Here is a 20,974-nt window from a genome sequence, read left to right on the forward strand (position 1 = left end):
AGTGTATGAGTATAAAAACGTTTTCCCCAGTCTGAGAGTATGAGTATAAAAACGTTTTCCCCAGTCTGAGAGTATGAGTATAAAAACGTTTCCCCAGTCTGAGAGTATGAGTATAAAAACGTTTCCCCAGTCTGAGAGTATGAGTATAAAAACGTTTTCCCCAGTCTGAGAGTATGAGTATAAAAACGTTTTCCCCAGTCTGAGAGTATGAGTATAAAAACGTTTTCCCCAGTCTGTGAGTATGAGTATAAAAACGCTTTCCCCAGTCTGAGAGTATGATTATAAACGTTAACACGTTTTTCCAGTTTGAGTGTATGAGTATAAAAACGTTTTCCCCAGTCTGAGAGTATGAGTATTAAAACGTTTTCCCCAGTCTGAGAGTATGAGTATAAAAACGTTTTCCCCAGTTTGAGTGTATGAGTATAAAAACGTTTTCCCCAGTCTGAGAGTATGAGTATTAAAACGTTTTCTCCAGTATGAGAATATGAGTAAAAAACGTTTTCCCCAGTCTGCGTGTATGAGTATAAAAAACGTTTTCTCCAGTCTGAGAATATGAGTAAAAAAAACCTTTCCCCAGTCTGAGTGTATGAGTATAAAAACGTTTACCCCATTCTTCGTGTATGAGTATAAAACCTTTCCCCAGTCTGAGTGTATGAGTATAAAAACGTTTACCCCATTCTTCGTGTATGAGTATAAAACGTTTTTCCAGTCTGCGTGTATGAGTATCAAAACGTTTTCCCTAGTCTGAGAGTATGAGTATAAAACATTTTCTCCAGTATGTGAGTATGAGTATCAAAATGTTTCCTGGGTCTGTGAGTATGAGTATAAAAACGTTTCCCCAGTCTGAGAGTATAATTATAAACACGTTTTTTCCAGTTTGAGTGTATGAGTACAAAAACGTTTTCCCAGTCTGAAAGTATGAGTATAAAAACGTTTTCTTCAGTCTGAGAATATGAGTAAAAAACGTTCTCCCCAGTCTGCGTGTATGAGTATAAAAACGTTTTCCCTAGTCTGAGTGTATGAGTGTAAAACATTTTCTCCAGTATGTGAGTATGAGTATTAAAACGTTTCCTGAGTCTGTGAGTATGAGTATAAAAACGTTTTCCTCAGTCTGACAGTATAAATATAAACATGTTTTTCCAGTTTGAGTGCATGAGTATAACAAGAACGTGTTTGTTAAACACAAATGCCCCCGGCTCAGATTCTTGTCAGTAGCAATACTTCAAAAAATGTTTACCCATTCACTCAGTTATGGACAGAAAAATCGCCAAAAAATTGTGAACACAAGTTTTATAGCTTGACAAAGTCATGGCCTTTTTTATTGTGACAGATATAAGTTGCCAAGTCATTGCTCTGACTTGTGAAGTTGAAAAATATTCAACTTCATGCAAGTTATCTTCCTACCAAATATGAAATACATCTGTCATTAAATAAAGGCTGTATCGGCAAAAGTGTAAAAATCTATTTTGAGCACTGATGACCTTGACCAAACCGACCCCTAACTCTATCCAAAAGAAGAATACCATGTAAGTTATCTTCTTACCAAATATGAAATACATCTGTCAATAAATAAAGGCTACATGGGCAAAAGTGTAAAAATCTATTTTTAGCACTTGTGACCTTGACCCCTTACACCATCCAAAGGAAGAATACCATGCAAGTTATCTTCCTACCAAATATGAAATACAACTGTCAATAAATAAAAGCTGTATGGGCAAAAGTGTAAAAATCTATTTTTAGCACAAGTGACCTTGACCCACTGATCCCTACCCCAATCAAAAGGATAATTACCATGCAAATTATCTTCCTACCAAATATAAAATATATCTAACACTTAATAAAGGCTGTATAAGCAAATGTGTAAAAATCTATTTTAGCACTGGTGACCTTGACCCAACTGACCACTAACTCCATCAAAGTTTATGTTTTTATCAATTATAAATAACATCTGTCTTTAGAATAAGGTCAATACACCTGTAAAAATGTAAAAATCTATTTTTAACATTGGTGACCTTGACATTGGTAACATTGACCTTGACCCAAATGACCCCATAACACCCAAAGAAAGAGGTGTTTGTATTAAACTAAGACATCAACTAAAAAATAAAGGCTGTATATGAGCATAAAGGTTTATATTCATTTTTTAAACCAGTGACCTTGACCTTGACCCTAGAGACTTCTTAATCCAAAAAAAATTAGAGGACCATCAAAGGTATCCACCTACTAAATATGAAAGATATCAGTAAAGAAATTAAGCAATTAGGAGAAATTTAAGATAAATTCAACTTGCCAAATAGGTTAACCAGACAAGGCCCTATTTTCAAAGTGAAAAAAGGGAAATAAATGGGAAATATGGATGACACAGTTATATAACTTGGCAATATCATGTGCTTTGTATTGATAAGTAAGTGTGGAAATTAAAAAGCCATTAGTATAGATAGAACTTAAGATATTTCCAACTTGCCGTTTTAGGTTAACCATTATTCATTTTCTAAGTGCTGAAAAGGGCAATAACTTGGTAAATATGAAAGCCAGAGTTATGAAACTTGCCGCGATCATGTACTTTGTATTGATAAGTAAGTGTGTAAACTTAGAAGCCATTGGTACAGGTAGAACTTAAGAAAAATCCAACTTGCCGTTCTAGATTAACCTCGTACGGACAGACGGACAGACGGACGGACGGACAGTTCAATTATTATATGCCCGGGGGCATAAAAACGTTTTCCCCAGTCTGAGAGTATGAGTATAAAAACGTTTTCCCCAGTTTGAGAGTATGATTATAAACACGTTTTTTCTAGTTTGAGTGTATGAGTTTAAAAACGTTTCCCCCAGTCTCAGAATAGGAGTTTAAAAACTTTTCCCCAGTCTGAGTATATAAGTAAAAAAAAATTTTCCCCAGTCTGAGTGTATGAGTATAAAACGTTTTCTCCAGTCTGAGTATATGAGTAAAAAAAATTTTCCCCAGTCTGAGTGTATGAGTATAAAAACGTTTTCCCTAGTCTGAGAGTATAATTATAAACACGTTTTTTTTTCCCAGTTTGAGTGTATGAGTTTAAGAACGTTTTCCCCAGTCTGAGAGTATGAGTATAAAAACGTTTCTCATGTCTGTGAGTATAAGTATAAAAACGTTTCCTGAGTCTGTGAGTGTGAGTATAAAAACGTTTTTCCAGTTTGAGTGTATGAGTATAAAAATGTTTTCCCAAGTCTCAGAGTATAAGTATAAAACGTTTGTCCTAGTCTGTGAGTATGAGTATAAAAACGTTTTCCCTAGTTTGTGAGTATGAGTATAAAAACGTTTTCCCGAGTCTGAGAGTATAATTATATACACGTTTTTTCAGTTTGAGTGTATGAGTTTAAAAACGTTTTCCCCAGTCTGAGAGTATGAGTATAAAAACGTTTTCACCAGTCTGAGTGTATTAGCATAAAAACGTTTTCCCAGTCTGAGAGTATGAGTATAAAAACGTTTTCTCCAGTCTGAGAATATGATTAAAAAACTTTTTCCCCAGTCTGCGTGTATGAGTATCAAAACGTTTTCCCTAGTCTGAGAGTATGAGTATAAAACATTTTCTCCAGTATGTGAGTATGAGTATAAAAACGTTTCCTGAGTCTGTGAGTATGAGAATAAAAACGTTTTCCCCAGTCTGACAGTATGATTATAAACACGTTTTTCCAGTTTGAGTGTATGAGTATAAAAACGTTTTCCTCAGTCTGAGAGAATGAGTATAAAAACGTTTTCCCCAGTTTGAGAGTATGATTATAAAAACGTTTTCCCCAGTCTGAGAGTATGATTATACAACACGTTTTTCCAGTGTGAGTGTATGAGTATAAAAACGTTTTCCCCAGTCTGAGAGTATGATTATAAACACGTTTTTTCAGTTTGAGTGTATGAATCTAAAAACGTTTTCCCCAGTCTGAGGGTATGATTATAAAAACCTTTTGTCATGTCTGTGAGTATGAGTATAAAAACGTTTCCTGAGTCTGTGAGTGTAAGTATAAAAACGTTTTTCCAGTTTGAGTGTATGAGTATAAAAATGTTTTCCCAGGTCTCAGAGTATAAGTATAAAACGTTTGTCCTAGTCTGTGAGTATGAGTATAAAAACGTTTTCCCTAGTTTGTGAGTATGAGTATAAAAACGTTTTCCCCAGTCTGAGAGTATAATTATATACATGTTTTTTCAGTTTGAGTGTATGAGTTTAAAAACGTTTTCCCCAGTCTGAGAGTATGAGTATAAAAACGTTTTCACCAGTCTGAGTGTATGAGCATAAAACGTTTTCCCCAGTCTGAGAGTATGAGTATAAAAACGTTTTTCTCCAGTCTGAGAATATGATTAAAAAACTTTTTCCCCAGTCTGCGTGTTATGAGTATAAAACGTTTTCCCTAGTCTGAGAGTATGAGTATAAAACATTTTCTCCAGTATGTGAGTATGAGTATAAAAACGTTTCCTGAGTCTGTGAGTATGAGTATAAAAACGTTTTCCCCAGTCTGACAGTATGATTATAAACACGTTTTTCCAGTTTGAGTGTATGAGTATAAAACGTTTTCCTCAGTCTGAGAGAATGAGTATAAAAACGTTTTTCCCCAGTTTGAGAGTATGCTTATAAAAACGTTTTCCCCAGTCTGAGAGGTATGATTATACAACACGGTTTTTCCAGTGTGAGTGTATGAGTATAAAAAACGTTTCCCCAGTCTGAGAGTATGATTATAAACACGTTTTTTTCAGTTTGAGTGTATGAATCTAAAAACGTTTTCCCCAGTCTGAGAGTATGAGTATAAAAACGTTTCTCATGTCTGTGAGTATGAGTATAAAAACGTTTCCTGAGTCTGTGAGTGTGAGTATAAAAAACTTTTTTCCAGTTTGAGTGTATGAGTATAAAAATGTTTTCCCAAGTCTCAGAGTATAAGTATAAAACGTTTGTCCTAGTCTGTGAGTATGAGTATAAAACGTTTTCCCTAGTTTGTGAGTATGAGTATAAAAAAACGTTTTCCCCAGTCTGAGAGTATAATTATATACACAGTTTTTCAGTTTGAGTGTATGAGTTTAAAAACGTTTTCCTCAGTCTGAGAGTATGAGTATAAAACGTTTTTCACCAGTCTGAGTGTATGAGCATAAAAACGTTTTCCCAGTCTGAGAGTATGAGTATAAAAACGTTTTCTCCAGTCTGAGAATATGATTAAAAAACTTTTTCCCCAGTCTGCGTGTATGAGTATCAAAACGTTTTCCCTAGTCTGAGAGTATGAGTATAAAACATTTTCTCCAGTATGTGTGAATGAGTATAAAAACGTTTCCTGAGTCTGTGAGTATGAGTATAAAAACGTTTTCCCCAGTCTGACAGTATGATTATAAACACGTTTTTCCAGTTTGAGTGTATGAGTATAAAAACGTTTTCCTCAGTCTGAGAGAATGAGTATAAAAACGTTTTCCCCAGTTTGAGAGTATGCTTATAAAAACGTTTTCCCCAGTCTGAGAGTATGATTATACAACACGTTTTTCCAGTGTGAGTGTATGAGTATAAAAACGTTTTCCCCAGTCTGAGAGTATGATTATAAACACGTTTTTTCAGTTTGAGTGTATGAATCTAAAAACGTTTTCCCCAGTCTGAGAGTATGAGTATAAAAACGTTTCTCATGTCTGTGAGTATGAGTATAAAAACGTTTCCTGAGTCTGTGAGTGTGAGTATAAAAACTTTTTTCCAGTTTGAGTGTATGAGTATAAAAATGTTTTCCCAAGTCTCAGAGTATAAGTATAAAACGTTTGTCCTAGTCTGTGAGTATGAGTATAAAAACGTTTTCCCTAGTTTGTGAGTATGAGTATAAAAACGTTTTCCCCAGTCTGAGAGTATAATTATATACACAGTTTTTCAGTTTGAGTGTATGAGTTTAAAAACGTTTTCCCCAGTCTGAGAGTATGAGTATAAAAACGTTTTCACCAGTCTGAGTGTATGAGCATAAAAACGTTTTCCCAGTCTGAGAGTATGAGTATAAAAACGTTTTCTCCAGTCTGAGAATATGATTAAAAAACTTTTTCCCCAGTCTGCGTGTATGAGTATCAAAACGTTTTCCCTAGTCTGAGAGTATGAGTATAAAACATTTTCTCCAGTATGTGAGTATGAGTATAAAAACGTTTCCTGAGTCTGTGAGTATGAGTATAAAAACATTTTCCCCAGTCTGACAGTATGATTATAAACACGTTTTTCCAGTTTGAGTGTATGAGTATAAAAACGTTTTCCTCAGTCTGAGAGAATGAGTATAAAAACGTTTTCCCCAGTTTGAGAGTATGATTATAAACACGTTTTTCCAGTTTGAGTGTATGAGTATAAAAACGTTCTCCCCAGTCTGAGAGTATGAGTATAAAAACGTTTTCCCCAGTTTGAGAGTATGATTATAAACACGTTTTTCCAGTTTGAGTGTATGAGTATAAAAACGTTTTCCCCAGTCTGAGAGTATGAGTATAAAAACGTTTTCCCCAGTTTGAGAGTATGATTATAAAAACGTTTTCCCCAGTCTGAGAGTATGATTATACAACACGTTTTTCCAGTGTGAGTGTATGAGTATAAAAACGTTTTCCCCAGTCTGAGAGTATGATTATAAACACGTTTTTTCAGTTTGAGTGTATGAATCTAAAAACGTTTTTCCAAGCCTGAGAGTATGAGTATAAAAACGTTTTATCCAGTCTGAGTGTATGAGTATAAAAAACATTTTTCCCAGTCTGAGAGTATAAGTATAAAAACGTTTTCTCCAGTCTGAGAATTTGAGTAAAAAACGTTTTCCCCAGTCTGCGTGTTTAGTATAAAAACGTTTTCTCCAGTCTGAGAAAATGAGTTAAAAAACTTTTTCCAAAGTCTGAGTGTATGAGTATAAAAACGTTTCCCGAGTCTGAGTGTATGAGTATAAAACGTTTTCTCAAGTCTGAGTTTATGAGTAAAAACACGTTTTCCCCAGTCTGAGTGTATGAGTATAAAAACGTTATCCCTAGTCTAAGAGTATAATTATAAACACTTTTTCCAGTTTGAGAGTATGAGTTTAAAAACGTTTTCCCCAGTCTGAGAGTATGAGTATAAAAACGTTTCTTATGTCTATGAGTATCAGTATAAAAAATTTCCTGAGTCTTTGAGTATGAGTATTAAAACGTTTTCTAGTTTGAGTGTATGAGTATAAAAATGTTTTCCCAAGTCTCAGAGTATGAGTATCAAACGTTTTCCCCAGTTTGAGAGTATGATTATAAACACGTTTTACCAGTTTGAGTGTATGAGTATAAAAACGTTTTCCCCAGTCTGAGAAAATGAGTATAAAAACGTTTTCCCCAGTCTGAGAGTATGATTATCAAAACGTTTATCCAGTTTGAGTATATGAGTATGAAAACGATTTCTCCAGTCTGTGAGTATGAGTATAAAACGTTTTCTCCAGTCTGTGAGTATGAGTATCAAAACGTGTCCCAAGTCTGAGTGTATGAGTACAAAAACGTTTCCTGGGTCTGTGAGTATGAGTTTAAAAACGTTTTCCCCAGTGTGAGAGTATGAGAATAAAAACGTTTTCTCCAGCCTTAGAGTATGAGTATAAAAACGTTTCCTGAGTCTGTGAGTATGAGTATAAAAACGTTTTTCCAGTTTGAGTGTATGAGTATAAAAACGTTTTCTCCAGTCTGTGAGAATGAGTATAAGAACGTTTTCCCCAGTCTGAGAGTATGAGTAAAAAAACGTTTTTCCCAGTCTGAGAGTATGAGTAAAAAATCGTTTTCACCAGTCTGAGAGTATGAGTAAAAAAACGTTTTTCCCAGTCTGAGAGTATAAGTATTAAAACGTTTTCTCCAGTCTGAGGGTATGAGTATAAAAAGTTTCCCCAGTCTGACAGTATGAGTATAAAAACGTTTTCTCCAGTCCGAGATTATGAGTATAAAAACGTTTTTCCAGTTTGAGTGTATGAGTATAAAAACATTTTCTCCAGTCTGAGAGTATGAGTATAAAATTGTTTTCTCCAGTCTGTGAGTATGAGTATAAAAACGTTTTCTCCAGTCTGTGAGTATGAGTTTAAAATCGTTTTCCCTAGTCTGAGAGTATGAGTATAAAAACGTTTTCTCCAGTCTGTGAGTATAAGTATATAAACGTTTTCCCCAGTCTGAGAGTATGAGTATAAAAACGTTTTCTCCCAGTCTGAGAGTATATATATAAAAACGTTTTCCCCAGTTTGTGAGTATGAGTAAAAAAACTTTTCTCCAGTCTGTGAGTTTGAGTATAAAAATGTTTTCTCCAGTCTGTGAGTGTGAGTATAAAAACGTTTCCCTAGTCTGAGAGTATGAGTATAATAACGTTTTCTCCAATCTGTGAGTATCAGTATTAAAACGTTTCCCTCAGTCTGAGAGTATGAGTATAAAAACGTTTTCCCCAGTCTCAGAATAGGAGTTTAAAAACTTTTCCCCAGTCTGAGAATATAAGTATAAAAACGTTTTCCTTAGTCTGAAAGTATGAGTATAAAAACACTTTCTCCAGGCTAAGAGTATGAGTATAAAAACGTTTTCCCTAGTCTGAGAGTAGAAGTATAAAAACGTTTCCCTCAGTCTGTGAGTATGAGTATAAAAACGTTTTCCCCAGTCTGAGAGTATGAGTTTAAAAACGTTTTCAGCAGTCTGAGAGAATGAGTACAAAAACTTTTCTCCAGTGTTAGTATTAGACTAAAAACTTTCCCTTGTCTGTGGGTGTGATTATAAATACATTTTTTTCAATCTGAGAGTTTGAGTAAAAGATTTTATCCTCAGTCTGGTACGCAGTATGTGTATAAATGCTTTTTCCTACAGTCACAATTTTTATTGCAACGTAGGTTTAACTACTTTAAGGTTGTCTCCATGGATGTTTACACGGTTTATGTGTGACTCATTTGGATACAGCACAGTGTAGATGCGATCATGGTTGGACCGGAAGTAGGTGTGACGTTCATATAGGTAAGGTTCAAATCTTATAAAGGAAAGAGAATTTTAAAATCGAGTAAACAAACGTTAATTTTAATAAATTATTACTAAATTGACACTCTGTCTTTAATAATCTGCTTGGAATTAAACCAGTTTTGAAATTATTTAGATAAAATACCCATTTTGGAAATTTCTGAAGATTCATATTGTAATAATAACCTTTTTTTTTTGTATAAAAATGCATTTTTCTATTTTCGTTTATAACAATCACATCATCTAAATGTTATTATACAAACAAGGTTTTCATTGCAATTGTCTAAATGTTATTGCAAACAAGGCTTTTTTACAATGATAGCATCTAAATGTTATTACGAATATGGCTTTAATTACAATTAAGAAGATTTCATAATAACCGCTTTTATAACAATGACATATTTTAGTTCATTTACATGTACGGCTAGTAATTATGATTACAGACTTTTTTGTTCGTTTACATGTACGGTTTGTAATTACAATTACAGATTTTAGTTTTTATGAAAATAACGGTTTCAATTACATTTTATATAATAATTTTTCTTTTTCAATTTAGATTGCCACCATACATGCTTACACGGTTCGTGTTCATCATTAAGTGGACACTCATCATTAAGTGGACACTCATCATTTAGTGAACACTCATTATTAAGTGGACACTGTAGATGTCATGATGGCTGGACCGGAAGTGCGTGTGATGAACCTGTAGGTAAGACACAAACTACTTCATGATAATTCTATTAATCATTACATAATGGAAGTGTTGGGCTCATAAGTGTTTGAGATGTCTGCCACTCACCCGAAGTATTTTGGACTCGATCCTGACAACGATTAAGACAAGCATGTTTTTTCTCATATGACACCAGTCCTGGTTAGTTCTAGGACGCCAACTGGAGATTGTACTGGCTTAAATAAGATGACACCAGTACTTGTTAGTTTAAGGGCGCGGACTGGAGATGGTACTGGCTTAAATAAGTTGACACCAGTACTTGTTAGTTTAAGGACGCGGACTGGAGATGGTACTGGCTTAAATAAGTTGACACCAGTACTGGTTAGTTCTAGGACGCGAACTGGAGATTGTACTGGCTTAAATAAGTTGACACCAGTACTGGTTAGTTCTAGGACGCCAACTTGTGATGGTACTGGCTTAAATAAGTTGACACCAGTACTGGTTAGTTCTAGGACGCGAACTGGAGATTGTACTGGCTTAAATAAGTTGACACCAGTACTTGTAAGTTCTAGGACGCGAACTGGAGATGGTACTGGACACAAGTACTTGTTAGTTCTAGGACGCGAACTGGAGATTGTACTGGCTTTAATAAGTTTACACCAGTTCTTGTAAGTTCTAGGACGCGAACTGGAGATTGTACTGGCTTAAATAAGTTGACACCAGTACTTGTTAGTTCTAGGACGCGAACTGGAGATTGTACCGGCTTAAATACGTTGACACCAGTACTTGTTAGTTCTAGGACGCGAACTCGAGATAGTGTACTGGTTTAAATAAGTTGAAAATTCTCTTCAAAGTCGATTTAAATAAACGATGTTTAAACTAAAGGAAAAGAGAGCGTTCTAACAATTTTGTATTTATTTAAGTGTTTAATGGTGTCTTAGACAGGACAACATTATTTAGAGATTGCTTAATTAAAGCCCCATTATGACTCAGAAATGCCATCAATTTTATTTCTCAAAACCTTGTTATTTTTGGTATCTTGTTACAGTTTCCAAAATTATACTAATACACATGAACTGTTTTGTATGGAAGTCAAAATACTACTTTGTTTATACTTTGCTACTTTACAACAAATTACTGCACGTTCAGCACTTCTCCCTTCAGTATTTAGACATGAAACATACTCTAACTTTGTTATTGAAACTTAATTTAACACATATTTGACATATCCAAAGAATAAAAAATGAATTTCGGAGGCATAATGTGCCTTTAATATTCTGAACAATGAGTTTGGGCAGTACTCGGTTCGTGACATGTACACAGCAGAACAACAACACCCCCAAAAGACCCAACAACAACAACAACAACCCTCCCCAAAAAACAACAACAGCAACAACATAACCATGGACTTGGTTAAAGTTAAAGGTATTGAAGGTATTTTTCATGTGTATGATAAATTTCTTGTATATAAGCATAGAGTGTATAGATATACAAATTTAGATAAATAAATAGGTAAACTTTTTATTATTTTTAATGTTACTTTGTAAATACTTTGCACATGTTAATTGCAGATTTTGGAACATGTAGACACAATTCTGATTGTCACACATTAATCCGATGTGATTTAAACACCAGAGCGATTTGTTACTTTGGGCAAATGTGCGCATGTGTTCCCATTCGTAAGTGGCTTTTACTTTTGAAATACGTATGTTACAATATATACCCCGCCAACATATTGTAGAGGGGAGCTTAACTAAAATTACATTGTCGAATCAGCCGGTCAATCAGTCTGTCCGTCGTATATTCCATCCGTCTTCAATATGTCTACTGAATAAATCCAAAACTACACTGAAGGCTTCCTTCTATCTTGGCCCAAATAATCACCTCAACAAAGGTTGTGCAGAACAACATGTTGACGCTGTGCCTGTTCAAAGTCAACTTCACATTTGAAGGTCAAATGTCAGACAATATTGAATTTTTTATTTGTTCTATAAATCCTTCACCCCTTGACTGTGTCTGTGACTTGTTCAGTATCTGAGATACTTCACACGCGATTGTAAATCTGAGGGGATGAAAATGTCCGATATAAGGGGTGAAGGCAAATCCGATTGGATGAAGAAAACCAATATGTGGGGATGAAGAAGAAAGTCCTTAGTCTGAAATCGGTGTTAAGACCAAAACTGAGACAATTTTACGTTTCAAAGATAACGGCTTAACTTTTATAATTACAATATAATAACCCATTACAGATGGGTAATAAGACATTGCGAATAAAAAAGCCTCTCACTGTATTTCTTATCTTTTCTCCGGAAATGAATTTAATTATAGTCTACAGTCTTTAAATGAAGGTAAAACCGTTTATTGAAACGGACATAAGTTAGTCCGAAAGTTGGTTTTATGCCGAAGTACTAAGGACACACTTAAGACTTTCTATAAAACGCAGCCCAGATTGATATAAGATTTATACTGTTTGAGGGGACTTCAGATTGATCTACCTGTTATATAGTTATATAGTTTTACTGATTGATATATGTTTTAAACGTGTCATATACATGTAATTTTTCAGATTTATCTATTATTTTATAGTTCTACAGATTGATGTATGTTTTATACGTGTCACATGTAACTTCAGATTGACCTATGTGGTTTATAGTAGATATGTTTTTTTTTTTTGAAAGTGTTGACTCATTAATGTAAGAGTACAATAGAATGATATAGAAATCTATGTGTTATATTGAAAAGGTGAAAGACAACTTACCACTCTATTTTCGTGAATGACTTAGTTAAAGAAATAAATATTCTTAATCTTAGTATCATCAAAATCGGTGATATTAAATTGTCAATATTTTGTACGCAGTCGACATTGTACTTGACAACGATTTACAAAATACACGATTGATGTTATAAGGCAGACGACAACAAACATATCACATTTTCCATGTCGGAGATAACACCCTTAAATTGCTTGATACATACAAATTACAAATATCTTGGAGGATTTTATTTGGTAACAAAGGTGATTTCCCGCTAAATTGTGACAACTTGGCAAAAGGAGCTGGTAGACCGATAGTAAACTTAATTTAGAAAACTCATCATCAGAAAGACTTTGGATTAAAATCTTTTAAAACAAAAACCTTTGCAAATCATGTTTTATACCAATTTTAGATTACAGTGCTTCCGGAGATTTAAACATTCGCAGACGATCGACAATATTTAGAATAACGCGCTATTTTAGATTCGCACCATCACTTACTCTAATTGGGATCTAGTCGATATAGAAGATGGATTGTGATGTTAAAATATTGGAATAGACTAATTTGTGCAGGCGATAATTGAAGCATGCCATTAACTCGGATTATGCTAGGTGCACGACAACCGCTCAGTCAAAAATAAGATAACTTTTTTCCAAACTCATAATTAAACATTGTGAGAAATGTCTCTAAATTACGAACGTTTATCTCTTTTAAAAATAAATCCGCTAACATTTATATCAAGGTTATGTAACATGGTAGAAGCATTTCAGATAGAATTAAAAATTAACGGCGCTCCAAACATTTTTGACACATGTTTTAGATGCCGATCGACGAATGCGTTTTGTCTATAGCGGTGGAAATGGCTATGGCGTTGTTCAAAATGGCGGTTGGTGAATATGTTTATTTTCATTGTTGTTTGAATTCCAAGTGTTGGTGTTTCCATCATCATTATCATCATCACCATCATCACCATCACCACTTGTTATTGGATTTTTTTTATCAATTTTGTCGATTTTCGTAATTAAGCCCAATAAACGTTCGAAGTTAAGTGAAGGGAAAAAGAAATTGGCAAAAAGGAAACTCTTTTAGAATATTCATAGATGCTGTTTTTATGTTGCTATTCCTTTGATAAATATTTAATTTTGCTTTGTTGTGAATAAAAGGCGGAGGGTCACAGTGTGGACCGTATTACTGCACACATGGATCCTGCCAGTATACAAAAATGAACGGGGTTGAGACCCATAGTTGTACCTGTTATCCCGGTTGGCATGGCGAACAATGTGATCAGCCAGGTAAGGCATTATGAAGTACTTTAAAATCATTTACTTATTGCAATGCTCTGATATTTTATTTGCATATTGCAATAAATAAGAATATTGTGTGCTCTTAAAGATAAAGTATGCTTATCCTTGTGTAGAATATATATATATAATCTTTAAAGTTCTTCCTAAATATTTCTTATTTGAATAAAATAATGAATAAACTATGTATGGGAGACTGCGTTCCCCATGGTTTTCAAAAAAAGACGAAAAAAAAAGAACAACAAACAAACCGCCATGGTGAATTAGGCAAATTAATGTATAAAATATGAAAATGATCGTTTGTACTCAAATCAAGCTAAATTGACATATTTTAAGTCCTAGCTTGAACTTCTCTATAAATTCTATATATTTGGGGTTTTAAGTGTAAATATATCTATATATGTTAAACGAAATTAAGGCGCCGACTGAATCACCGAGTAGTTTTAAAACAATTCATGTGACTTGAACAAACCCTGGAAATTACAATAACAGATGTTTTAGATTTTGTATGATTGAAACAAGTTTACGTCGATCATTTGACATGTTTTATAACGTTTCCAGAGTTCACTTTGACAACTATTGAGAAACGCTCTAACCTGACCCTCGTGGGTCAATTTAGGAAACCACCATTTTATTCTATAAAAAAAAAGAAAAAGGAGAAAACTTTTGCTCCTGTGACTGCATAGTGAATTTGTTTTGAGAACGTTTACAGAATAATGAACGAAAAATACAAAAACTAAGAAATGAAAATTTTGCCTGTGTCTCTCTTTAATGACACTATATTAGAATTTAAACGTAAAATTTTACTTCGCGTGGACTGTGTAACAATTATCATTATTTTCTAACAGTATATTTGATCATAGCATAGTTTTAATTTGTCATAAAAATAGATAAATAAATAAATAAATAAATAAATTAATAAATAAAAAAAATCCAAAAAAGAAATCAATAAAATACGCATGTTACAGCTACTGTGTAGCAGGAGACAAAACCTTAACAGAGCAAAACGCTTTTTTTTTATTCAAGAACAATAACTCCGCTGATAATCATTCAAGTGAAAAACTTGTGTATTATGCACAAGAACTTGATCTACTAATCAATCCCGTAAAGTTTCATTAAAATTGCAACAATGGTATAAGAGGAGTTGTCCTGACAAACTTTATTTACACCCTTTTCATTCAAGCGCCATAATTGGGCAATAAAATCATTTAAGCGGAAAAACCGTGTAATATGCTCGAGTTCTTGACCTACCAATTAATACTGTAAAGTTTCATTGAAATTGCATTAGTGGTATAAGAGGAGTAGTCCTTACAAACTTTAAAAAATAAAAAATAAATGATAAAGGGCGATAACTCCAACAAAATTCATTGATGATATGCATTACTAGACTTAGTACTTATCATGAAATTGCAGTTTTTAAGAAACCAGCAGTTTTTGAGAAATAGTTCGGACAAACTTTTGTGTATCTGGCAACACCCCCCAAAAAACACCTTTTTTATTAAAGAGCCAAAAATCATTCAACCAGAAAGCCCATGCAATATACGCAAGGACTTAACGATAAATCCTTTAAAGTTTCATTGAAATTGCAGTAGATGTATAAGAGGAGTAGTCCGGACAAACTTTAAAACAAAAAAATATTAAAGGGCCATGACTCTTACAAAAATCATTGAACTGGAATATGTTGACAATATGCACAATAAGACTTGGTACTCTCTTCTTGTAAAGTTTGAATGAAATTGCATCAGAAATTTATGATAAGTAGTCCGGACAAGTTTTGTGACGGACGGACAGACAGACGACGGAGAAGTGAGCCCTACGTCGTAGAGGCGACACAAAAATGAAATGAAATGAAATAAAAAATTAATTAAACAAGAAGTATCTTTAAAAAGATACTCGGCCGAGGTCAAAGTTGTTAACTTGCATAGGATAAGCTACTACTAACCATTCAATCCGCAAAGAGAACATTTTATTCGTCCTCAATGGTTTAATTTCAGTTCATTTCTACCCGCAATGTTTTCCCCATTATTTGTCATCTTAGATTTAAACAATATTACTCACTTTATTCAATTTTAATAAAAATGGAATTTGATTTGAAAAGGAATTTATAAAAAAAGAAAGATTGGGTAGATACTGTACACTAATTCCGCAGAGAATTTTGCAACTGTAAATTAGTCAAAAGTTCGTTTCAATCGTCTTATGCCCGGTTTGAGAAGAGAAAATAATGACTAGAACAGATAAGAAGAGAAACCCAATCGAACGCAACAGTATCAAAAAGGCCATCTGTCAAATTTAATTTCATATATTTATTGAAAAGCTGTTAGAAACATATAGAAAATATCATTATTGTGTTTTTATATTCATTCTTTTTCAAACACTTCTTGCTATCGCGCAATCGAACAGACCTCTACATATAACTGAAGCTCTTCTAAAGTATCAATCGAACAGGCTATTAGTGTTAAAATGACCAATGAAAATTCTGCCTATATTCATTTCTTTACTGTTAATTTTAGCGGAAGTCAAGGTGAAATCAGTCGGCATTCGGCCGAAAAATGTGCATTTGATTCACAATATTCCCCAAAAGTATTATTCCATCAATACGTTAATGGATCTGTTAAAGTATAACAAAGAGAATAATTATTGGACGAATATGATATAGTTTCATCCTTCTTATACCAAAAACATTTTGTGCAATCAAAGAATTAAAGTAGAAAGAATTAACTATTCTTACCCTATCCACATGTATAGACTGTTCCACAATTATTTAAAATGGTCCTGACCCTAAGGAAAATACTATTTTCTCATAAAAATTCATGTATGACGAAAAGTTGAACAAATATAATATAGAATATTGCAAGTTTTCAAGTCACTTGTTTTAAAAAAAGACTGGTGAAGTATTGATTAAAAATAAATATGTTTAAACCATTGAAGACTGGAGCCTGATTTTTTTTGCCTCAAATATTTAAAGAATAGTGGTGCTATCCTTCTTATCCTGGTTTCTGTGTCCGCATTGGCATATCACATTGGTTTAAAAATTTGAAGGCAGCATCTTGCATGTTCAGCATCAAATTTCATGAACTTCTAAAAATATTTGCTTGTAACTTTTTGAGATCCTCCGTAATAGGAGATCCGAAGCCAATAACTCTAGTATGGTTTTTGAAAGAATTTTGGACCATTTTACCATTTTGAACCAAAGAAATCCAGCTTAAAGTTTTTCCATGTAATATTATTGAAGGTTACTGATCACGTATACTGAATGTATTCCCTTGAAACTAAATGAAAGGTCTTCGGGAACATAATCGTATGTCACTTTTCAATATCAAATTTACCCAAAACCACAACTCTAAGGTGGGTTTTACTGAGTAATGACCCCTTGTGAATTTACTGAAGGTATTTTATTTTTTATAAGTACATGTTTCTTTATCATTAATAGGGGTCACTATCCAAGGACCACTCATTGATTTTGATTGATTATTAGACGTTAAATTTGTAAGCTCAGTAACATTTTGGTCAAAGGAACTCCTCTGAGGGCCAAAAGTCTGAAGCAATAAAATCTGAATTTCTTGCAAAAATGAGTTGGGACACTTAAGACAGTAACATAAGTAAAATTGTATTAAGAAATATACTTAGAAATGAAATCAAAGTTTGTGCTATTGACCTGATTTGTGTCAACAGCGTTGTTTTGGGTCATTTTCCACAATTAGAATTATTCTTGGAAAACATAGAGAGCGAATGATCTGAAATTTTACGTGTTACACGTTATTTGGCTAGACATATATCTAATGTTACATTAAAGGGACATTATGCCTCAGAAATAAATAAATTTTTACCCCCCTCACAAAGGGTAAATCTAGAAATAATAGTTTTGTGTATGTTAGATGCTTAAAACGTAGAGAAAGTAGTGCCGAATGTGAACTTATTTGTAATATAAGTAGCAAAATGTCAACAAAGTAGAATTTTGACTTCAATAAAAATTACTAATTCACTTTACCTATACTAATTGCCAAAAAGCAACAGATAAAAAATACGGTTCAAGTAATTGGCCAATAATTGGAAACTACAATAGACACCAAAAAATGAAAAAAGATTTAGGGAAATAAAAATAAAAAGCATTTTTATTGCATAATTTTTGTTAGATTTATGTACGTTTAATTATTTTTATTTTTAAAGTTTGTCCGGACGACTACTACTAATGCAATTTCAATGCAATTTCATTGCAACACAAATTTACCAGGGCTAACTCTAAGTTGTAAAAGGGACATAATTTTTCTCGAGAAATTATTTCCAGCACTGTCATGTCCTTTTATGTTAAGTATGTAGTATCAAATTTTAGAACAATTGAAGGCTTTAATTTGAACCAATATACAAATGTATATGTTTTCGGGACCATAAATGAAGATTATTATATGAACCGTATGCATCTAACATTGATTTAGACTGAGTAAATGGCCTTCTGTGAAGTTAGAATTCTGGGTTAAAGTTAAGCAAGCGACATCAATGTTCAGAACGACATGTATGTGCTGGCGGTATTCATTTAAAACTATTCATTTAAAACAAATAACATCAGTTTTTAAAAGAAAGAAAATATTCACAAGAAACCTAATACATGTCTTTAGATCATTATCACAGGTCTCTACCCAAGCCCCATAAAACTCTTACATAGAATTGTATTGCCCTTCGTGAATTTAGAAATTTCTTGGTGCAACATGACTGATGTTTGGTCATTTTTTGACAACATTTATGCAATTCCCTTTTCATGTCCGTCGCATCCAGTACTTTCAGCACTTTGATTTTGTTAATCACCATCATTTCTTTGAAATCTGTCAGCGATTTATCATGTAGTTGTGGACTTCATCCGCACTATTTCAATGAGCTTTTTAGTGTTTTCTTTTAGATCAATAAAACATTTAATTTCATCAGATGCATCATGTCGTGGCAAGACATCTATTAATAAGGTTCAACCAGAATAGATTGTAGGAATATAAATCGCTGCATAAACTTAACCGTCACATAATGTAGTATTTTCGTTGGATTATTGTTGTTAACATTTCCCATTTAGCCATATATAGGTTATGTCATAAAAAAGTTTTTTTAACGGATATATAAAAACAATATCAGTAAATTGTTTCAATGGTGACGTACATGCATACCTCAAATTGAGTATTTTACTATTGATAAAATCAATTCCTGAAGAACATTTTTGATAATACTGTAATGTTTATACATTTAACGAAGCATGTACCGCCCTCCTCGTATTTGTAAGCTGTCATATATATAACAGTTATATAACTTAGAAAATATTGACAAATGAAAAACAAATTTACCAAGGAACAATTACCACATCAATACAATTACCTCAAACAATAACTTTTAAGATTTCTTTCATCTAAACAATAAGCAACAAACAATTTAAGTTACCTTTATATCTTTAATGATTACGATGTTTTGCTCTTCCTGAACTTAACATCTCTGATGAACTTCGACAAATTATGCCACGTTACGTTGTTTTACGCCATCCCGCGGAATACCGGGAATTAAAATTTGATTTGATTACAAGAGGAATTAACTGAAAAAAATCTGCAATTAAAGAATTTTTTACCAAGTAAGCATAGTAATCTTTAAGCAAAATACCGTTTTCAGTTTTACGTAGATTAAACATTATTCATAAGATTTAATTCACTTCTGTGCAGCTCACTAGAACCAAAGTTTCAAAGTAAAGTCAAAAATTAACCTGAGCTAAAAATTGTTCCTTTGAATAAATGAACAAATTGTCACTAAAGAGTTTTTGTAATACTCTTTCTTATGCTTAAACCCATCACTTGAAATAACTCCAACAACTCCAACAACAACAACAACAACAACAGCAAAACCAGACACCTTGGCGGTTTTTAATTATGACCAAGAGTGCAATTTCCATGGATATTGGACTCAGTCGGGATGCCTTTGTGACGACCATTGGTCGGGGAATAGATGTGAATATCGTAAGTTTCTATGGCAACTTTAAGTTATATAGTATTCAAAATTTGCTAAGGAATACTTTTTCTACAGTGCGTTACTTTTGTGTGTTTACAATAATGGTGAAAATTGATTTAAAGGAATTAAATATAATTAGTTAGGAATTGACTTTTATGAAAATAATGACAATGGAAGTGTTTCTTGACGTGTGCCTGTTGCGGAAAGAGTGTGCTAGACAAAAATCAACATTTTGGAGATCACATAGTGGAATAAAAAATCTTGCAAAACAGGAATAGTTGGCGTAGGGTGTTTAATACCGAGTATGGTGTCCGCGGGCATTAATTACGGCCTGGCATCGTCACCACATGCTGCTGATGAGCCTGTGGACCTTATAATGAGAAATCTGGGGCCATTCCTCTATGATTGCATGTCTTAGCTCCTGAACTGTTGTTGGTTGGACGTGGCGCGGAGAAATGGCTTTCTACAGCATACAAGTTCCCAAGCATGCTCAATTGGATTCAATACCGGTCATCTCGCTGGCCAATCCATGCGAACTATAGTTGCCTCCTCAAGATATCGGTTTGTGATGTGGACTCTGTGTGAACGGAACGGGCGTTGTCATCCATAAGATTGAAATCAGGCCGACTGCGCCAGCGTACGTGCGTACATGGACGTCTAAGATTTCATTCATGTGCCTTACTGCCGTCACCGTACCATTTTCAATGATGTGTAGGTCCGTTTTCCTCTGAGCGCTTATTCCCGCCCACACCATGACTGAACCCTCGTCAAAACGATCGTGTTCTACAACGCATGCTGGAGCTAAGCATTCATTTGGACTTCTCCAAACCCTAGCCCGTCTGTCCGTGAAGTCCACACAAAACCGTGAGTCATCAGTGAAGAGGACCGGGGTACAATCATTAACTGTCCAGAAGTCTTGCTGCTTGTACCCGTTTAAGTGAAAGCTCATGGCCATAAAACACAAAATTTTCATGGGTATGTTTTTCCACGTGCCTATCGTGCAAGGTGTACATGACAATTCGTTCGTGCCTGAAATAATGCAAGGAAGAGCACCTTAGCTCTTCCTCCACCAGTAAAGCTGGAACGTCGCCAAATGACCTATACTGTGTCGATGTGACGTAAAACCCAAAACAAACAAACAAACATGACAATTCGTAACTCAAGTATACGGTTATGAGGTCCCCGTACAGATTATCGTTAGCGGAAATATGATTTTAATACAAGCTTGCTTCTTTAAAAAGAAGCATACGAGAGGTATTTTTGCTGATGTAGAAGATTTATTTAATTCGAAAATATTTGGGGATTTTCTTACATAAACGACACAATTAATAGTTATAACAATTATTTA

At 33.9% G+C, this 20,974-nt stretch overlaps 1 protein-coding gene across 3 annotated transcripts in view; it reads left to right on the forward strand.

Annotated features, from left to right (window-relative positions):
* Nucleotides 1-20,974, forward strand: part of LOC132718298 (tenascin-like) — a 47,728-nt gene that overhangs the window by 9,476 nt on the left and 17,278 nt on the right. The window contains exons 4-9 of one of the 3 annotated variants that reach the window (XM_060701989.1): nucleotides 8,828-8,932; nucleotides 9,489-9,543; nucleotides 9,580-9,641; nucleotides 11,174-11,281; nucleotides 13,176-13,241; nucleotides 13,519-13,647. In XM_060701989.1, coding sequence (XP_060557972.1) covers nucleotides 8,828-8,932; nucleotides 9,489-9,543; nucleotides 9,580-9,641; nucleotides 11,174-11,281; nucleotides 13,176-13,241; nucleotides 13,519-13,647 — 525 coding nt within the window. Of the gene's footprint in view, nucleotides 1-8,827; nucleotides 8,933-9,488; nucleotides 9,642-11,173; nucleotides 11,282-13,175; nucleotides 13,242-13,518; nucleotides 13,648-20,974 lie in introns of all 3 variants that reach the window. The other 2 variants (XM_060701990.1, XM_060701988.1) reach the window with 2 other exon arrangements.

This window comes from Ruditapes philippinarum, unplaced genomic scaffold (assembly GCF_026571515.1).
Source record: "Ruditapes philippinarum isolate M1 unplaced genomic scaffold, ASM2657151v2 ctg1573_1_1_1_1, whole genome shotgun sequence".
Classification (NCBI taxonomy): Eukaryota; Metazoa; Mollusca; class Bivalvia; order Venerida; family Veneridae; genus Ruditapes; species Ruditapes philippinarum.